General features: G+C 45.1%; 1 protein-coding gene across 1 annotated transcript; it reads right to left on the reverse strand.

Annotated features, from left to right (window-relative positions):
* Nucleotides 1-1,803: 1,803 nt before the first annotated feature.
* Nucleotides 1,804-6,240, reverse strand: zbtb14 (zinc finger and BTB domain containing 14). The gene is made up of 2 exons (XM_068032107.1): nt 6,047-6,240; nt 1,804-4,700 (listed from the first exon to the last, which is right to left on the reverse strand). Exon 2 carries the CDS (start codon nt 4,682-4,684, stop codon nt 3,359-3,361), a length of 1,326 nt encoding a protein of 441 aa, XP_067888208.1. The 5' UTR covers nt 4,685-4,700; nt 6,047-6,240; the 3' UTR covers nt 1,804-3,358.
* Between the last annotated feature and the right edge of the window lie 576 nt (nt 6,241-6,816).

Raw genomic sequence — 6,816 nt, forward strand, 5'->3', positions numbered from 1 at the left:
ATAGAACTGTATCCATGCAGGAGTCAGTGCTTTCAGGAGGCAAGAAAATTGTCAAGGGGAAATAAAATGCTCACCATTCTGATAGATTTCCAATGTCTGGACGCAGTGTCATGATCCTGTTTTCTTTTGGGAAATATGCAGTGTGCCTTTAAGGCTGTAAGAAATCAGTACTTCTTTAAAGCAGCAAGCCTCAGAAGTTACCAAGTGAAAGTGCATCTTGGTTGCCCTGAAAAGAACCATTCAGAGACAGAGAACAGGATACACAATGTTGCTGTTTAACTTTGAAACTAGCTGAAAAAAACTGGCTTTGCAGAGACAGTTTGAGACACAGACTGTTCTGCCAGCATGTACTGAAGGAAATAGGAGAGATTTCTCAGTCAATTTAAACTGTTTATTTTTACCTCTCAAAGTTCTAAAAGTTAAGCCAGGTTGATTCTTTTGAAAGTGGCCATGAATTGTTGATCTGCTGTGATCATCGCTGGAAAGAAGGGGAGTTTGAAGCTTCAAATTTTGAACTGAATTACTGAATGGCCTATCGACGAAGAACTGTTTTCCTTTCCTCATTGGACCCTGGAAGATTGCGAGTGGACTTTGAATCAGAGGACAGTTCGCCAGGAAGCATACATCTGCAAGGACTTTACTGTTATTTCAGATTTGTTAATATCTAAAGATACCTCATTCGGGGATTACTAGACTATTCAACTCGGCTGTGTCTTGCTTTGATTTGGGAAAACTTGAAGATATATGTTATGCTACCTGTGGAGTGATAGGACTGAACTGACAGTACGTTGCTCCCACCCCAATCAGAATCATATATTTTGATTGGGGGCTTTGTCTTGAGCGGTCGTGTCATAACAACAATACCAACAACTGAACTTCTTGGCTGAATCCTTGCTCCAGATCATAAGGAAAGTCCAAAGCATAGTATACCAATTATAGAGTGTGTTTTTACAAATTGGCACTCCCAGTGCAGAAATGTTTATGCTAGCAGCACATCATCAGCAATTCAGGTAGGGACAATAGGCCTGGCAGGATATTACATTTATTAATGGATGGAAAACTGTGCTGATCTGTGCACCCAAACTTCTGATCTTGCCTGTGCCCATCCCTAATTGTCCTTAAGAAGGTGGTGAGGAACCTCTTTCATCACAAGGTGAAGGTACTCTCACAGTGTTGTTCGGTAGGGAATTTCGATCCGACAATGCAATACATTTCCAAGTCAGGATGATGTGTATCTTGGAGGTGGCGGTGCTCCCATGCAACTGCTACTCTTGTCCTTCTAGGTGTTAGAGATTGAGAGTTTGGGAGGTGCATCGTGTAGATGAATTGCTGATGATGTGCTCCAAGCATAAACATTTCTGCACTGGGAGTGCCAATTTGTAAAAACACACTCTATAATTGGTATACATTGCAGCCACAGTGCAGCAATGGTGGAGGGAGTGAATGTTTGAAGTGTTGACTGGGGTGCCGATCAAGCCGACTGCTTTATCCTGGATAATGTTGAGCTTCTTGAGTATTGTTGGAGCTTTACTCATCCAGATAAGTTCCATCACATTCCTGACTGTGCCTTGTAGGTGGTGAAAAAGCTTTGAGGAGTCAGGAGATTAGTCACTCACTATAGAATTCCCAGCCTGTGACCTGTTCTTGTACCCACAGTATTTATGTAGCTGGTCCAGTTATATTTTTGGTCAACGGTGACCCCCCCCCCAGGATGCTGATGGTGGAGGTTATGACGATGATAAGAAGTTTATAAAAGGCAAAATACATGTTCCAAAAGGAAAAAAAAATATCAGTGGCACTTCATTCTAAAATGTTTACATTTTAATTAGAAAAAGACATTTTTCAGACAGAAGCAAATTTGAGAAAGGCATGTTAATTTTAGTCCAACACAGCTCAAGCCAATTATAAAAAAAATAAAGTATGTTCAAATAACCCAACTCAAATTTATACGTACTGTGTTGATCATGAAATATTCATACCAAAATGGTGACAACTAATTTGAGCGCAAGCACACTGCTTACTTAACATCACTACAGGCTAGACATATGAACGCAGAGCACTGGCAAAGACTAGGGTGAAAACACTTCAATATATGCGATCTGCATCATTAGCTGGTATAAAGTAAGACCAACATGTCACATAGGCTACTCAAAAATATGCATATGTATGAAAATTTTAATTATACTTTCTAAATTTTGAGCTGGGCAAGACAACTTAATCTGAAGTCAAAACAAAGTAATATTTTACAATTATCCAGTTTTTAATTAAAAATATTTACAGGCAAGTATCTATCTAAAATTTTGCCATAAGAATTATAAGGTAGCTGCTTTAAGGAGAGCTTCTTTTAAGTGCAGGCAAAAGTATTAACAGCAGTAGACCACTGGAATGCATTGCTCCATTGTTAAGTTGCTAGGGGTCCAGATTTTGTTCCATAGCTCTTTTAGGGATCTGGCAATTTTTTTGTTTGAGTCAAGAACTTTGCTGTTGTCAAGTTCTGCTGCTAGTTATCCAAATCCACAACTTCAACAATTTTCAATTTAATAAGGGAAATACTGTATGAAAATTTATTTTATTACATCATATTCTCTATTAAAAACACTAAACATTAATTGATACTTATCTTCTTTTACCATTATAGAATATGTGGTACAAAGGAGTCTGTGCATACATCACAATGTACGCACCCTTTATAGCTGGTATAAGGACCAACATGTTATAGGCAATACGAAAATTGCCTTTGCTTCCCTTGAAGAAACTTAGTTAAAAGAAATAGTGGTATGAAAAACAAACACCAACAGTAGTTATTTTAAGAATGCTTAAAATCAGGCATAAAATTGCTCTAACTAAATTAGCAACATATCTGTGGGCCATTCAAAAGAATGGGTACCACAAATACTCAAATCTTATTCTGAAAGGGTTTTAACCCTAGTGGCTCATTTGCCACCACAGAATATAGTCAAAAAGTCTGTGGTGGCAGGCCAAAACATTGAAAGCAACTTTATTTTTAAAAAACTTTAAAACTGTAACACTCTACTCAAAGTAGGCCATAAATACATTATTGCACTATACAGGGATTAAAGCATTTAAAACATTTGAAATGTTTAATTCCGTAATTTATCCTGTTGTCCCAAGTGGCCAACCCTATTAAATCCTTATGCAGTGCAACAATTCACCCGAAATATATTAGATTACATACACTGAAACAGAAAAAAAATGGCATTCTTCATAAAAATTGTAAAAAGGAACAATTTAAAGACAAAATATATCACAGTCACATTTATTAATTCAGTCATCTATATTAGGTAGAAGCCCTTTACAGAAACAAAAGGAAAATGGGAAAATTAACATTAATTTAGCCTCAACTACAGGCTATACTTTCCAGGTTTTGCTCTGTTTCAGCTGCCATCGCTGCAGCTTGCAACTGCTCTGTCTCACTAGCAATCACACTTGTAGGCACTTGTTTGCGTTCACTGTGCATATTGTTTTCATGCCTCTTTAGATCTGAAGCTTTAGCAAAAGCTTTAGTACAGGAACCACAAACAAATGGCTTTTCACCTCGGTGCCTCCGTTCATGATCTTTCAGGTGAGACTTGTGTTTGAAGGCTTTGTCACACATGTGGCATGCAAAGGGTCTTTCATTGCTGTGGACTCGTTCATGTTTCTTTAGGTCAGGTGCTCGAATGAAAGATTTTCCACACACATCACACCCATAAGGTTTGAAACCTGTGTGAATTTTGAGATGTTCTTTCAAGTGAGCTTGCGTGGTGAAAGCCTTTGAGCAGATGTCACACACAAATGGTCGATCAGCAGAATGCAACTTCTCATGTTTCCTCAAACGTGCTTCATCAGTGAAAGTCTTGCCACAGGTCTGACAACTGAACTGTTCCCTGTCCCCATACAGCAAATATTCAAATTTGACATCAGTGTTTGCTGTCCAGCCTGGCGGCTGTTCTTCCTTGACTCCGCTCATGCTGTCATTGAAAGCAAGAGTTGGAGGTGGTTGGGGAGTGACATCCTTTGGCTCATTTGTCTCAATGGTTTCCACTTCTGAAGTGAAGCAACTGACTTTGCGAACTTCTTCACTTCCAAGTTCTTTTAATATGGCTTCCTGAACCCGCAGACCATTTGCTTGGGTCTTCCCGTCATCCTGATTGGGTACAGTTTCTTCCATTGTGTCTTCTGATGGGGCTTCAAGTTGATCTCCAATTTCTTCTATCTCCTCGTCTGTGCTATTTACTGAGGGCCGATGAATTTTAGCACTTATACTGTAAGGGTATCGGCTTTTGCGACGAGCTGTGTTCTGTTGAGGAGATACGTCACGCTTCTGAGTACAGAGTTTATCTAAAAATTTTATTCCGAGGATTTGTCCAGATGACATCATCAGGTTCACATCTTCTCTTTTCACAGAGATTTTCGAGGTGTACATATAATTCAAAACTTCTTCAAATATATCTGAACGCAAAAAATCAATCTCAATCACTGAGGAACTATCAACCTCCAGTTTTTTAAACAGCTTCTTGAAGTAAGTACTGCAAGCTGCCAAAACACATCTGTGCGCCCGGAACTTAACATCTTCCACCACAATAGCAATGTCACAGAACTCTCCTTCTAATCGCTGCTCGTTCAAGGTCTTCAGAAATGCATTTTTATGTTCGTCATCATTATATTTCACTACTTCACCCATTGTGCACTGTAAGCAACTAGCAAAAGAAGGATTAGGAAAGAAACAAAGTAATTTTAAGCTTCTGAAGATAGCCAATAAGTAAGATGCATTTAGAATCTAAAATCCCAAAAACAAACTGAACAGCATTAATCATGGTTCTTATGGAAAAAAAGAGGCATCTTAAATTGGATGTTTTAATACTTGACTGTGGCTGCTATTGAACTTTATTTCTGCAAACTTCCATAATTTCTTCTACAAAGTGTCCATCCCTTTTGTCGTGACTTCATTTTTAACCTCCCTTTATACATGTCAATAGTAAAAAAAAGTACAGATTTGTTAGCCAAGTTGAAGCTCATTATTTCAAAGCCCTTGAGGGCACTCGCTCACTGACCATGCACATTTTGTGTAAAGTGCAGTAGAGCCACACGGTGGTGCTTCTCCCCCATGTGAAGTGACTTTGCCTTCACCGTGCACTCTGCAGCCCGGCTGCAGGCGGCGATGTGCACTCCCCGCCCGCCCGCCCGCCCGCCTGCCTCTGCCAGCGGCTCCCGGACGCCGCGCTTCCCGCCTCGTGGTCGGGCTCGCGCGCTCGGCCCCGCTTCCCGCCGCTTTGCTTCGGCTTGCAATTATTTGCACGTTATTCATGCCCGGCTGGTATTAACTTTACAAAGCGGCGAGAAATCCTTCTGACATTGCACCGTGGCAGCAAATATGAGGTGATGTTTGATGCATCGGATCATAAGTTTACGTTTGATCTTTCCGTTGCAACGTCATTTGTAATATGCACATATTTTATTTCATTCACCGATAACTTGCACAGGAAAATCCAAAGCGGATTTTAATAGATAAAATTGCAATACTCCCAATTTTTTTTTTTCCTATTTTAAAATGGAATGAAAGTGCATGGCGGATTTTCTCTTGCCGCTCCCAGTACGAGCACTGAGTGTTGGGGCGAGTGCGATTCACCGGCGCTGCAATATCTCACTCAGTTCTCCTCAATGCAAACCTCACATAAAGGGGCCGAGAGCAACCCCACCCCCCACCACCACCCGGGCAGGGAGCCGGGGTCGCGCCCGCTCTCGCCGTGCCCCGGGTGGCGCGAGTACCGCTCGCAGCCAGTGACCGACCATCTTGTCGGAGACCGCGTTCACCGGGCCGGGCCGTGCCGGGCCGTGCCGGCCCCGGAACCCGCACAGCCGCCCCGGCCAGGCTGGAGGCTGCAGACACTCAGTCAGACAGTGCGCGGAGCACAAGGCCCACTGACCGCTGGTGCATTGAGATGGGGGGGGGAAGAGGGGAGCAGGAGCGGGCCCGCTGAGCTGGCGCGCGCACTCCCACCCCCGGATCCAGGGAGGCGGCCCCGAGCCGCCGCCGCCGCCTTACCTGGAGCGGACTCAGGCCCGGCCCCGGATTGGGTCTGGCCCCCGCGCCCGAGGCTGCAGGCGATCTCTGGTGAAGGAAACGAGCTCTGGGCAGCAACTTGTGGATGTGGCCGCTCCACCCGAGCGCGGTCCGGGTGACGGAGTGACGCGCGCGCAGGCACGGGGCGGCGCGAGTCCGGCGGGGACACGCACGGGGCGGAGAGCGAGGGGGAGGAGGGATTGAGGGAGCGGGATTGGAGGGAATGGGTAAGGGGGATTGGGAGGAGGGGATGGGGCATTGGGAGGAGGGGACTGGGTGTGGGGATTGAGGGAGCGGGGATTGGAGGGAATGGGTAAGGGGGATTGGGAGGAGGGGATGGGGGGAGGGGGCATTGGGAGGAGGGACTGGGTGTGGGGATTGGTAGAGGGGAGAGTGGGGATTGGCAAGAGGGGGATTGGGGGGAGGGAATGAGGATTGGGGGGAGGAGGGAGCAAGGGGGAGCGGGGATTAGGGGGAGGGGGTAGCGAGGAATGGGCAGAGGAGGGAGCGGGGGTTGGGGAGAGGAGGGAGCGGGGATTGGGAGATGCTCCCCCCATTCCACCCAACCCCCAATCTCCTTCCCCCCCCAATCTCCACTTCCTCCTCCCCCAATACCCACTCCCCTGAGGGGAAGGGAGGGGAGGGGAGGGGAAGGAGGGGGAGGGGAGGGGAAGGGAGGGGAGGGGGAGGGGAAGGGAGGGGAGGGGGGGGGGAAGGAAGGATGTGGGTGGGGGGAGCGAGGAGCATGAGGA

This window comes from Heterodontus francisci, chromosome 5 (assembly GCF_036365525.1).
Source record: "Heterodontus francisci isolate sHetFra1 chromosome 5, sHetFra1.hap1, whole genome shotgun sequence".
Classification (NCBI taxonomy): Eukaryota; Metazoa; Chordata; class Chondrichthyes; order Heterodontiformes; family Heterodontidae; genus Heterodontus; species Heterodontus francisci.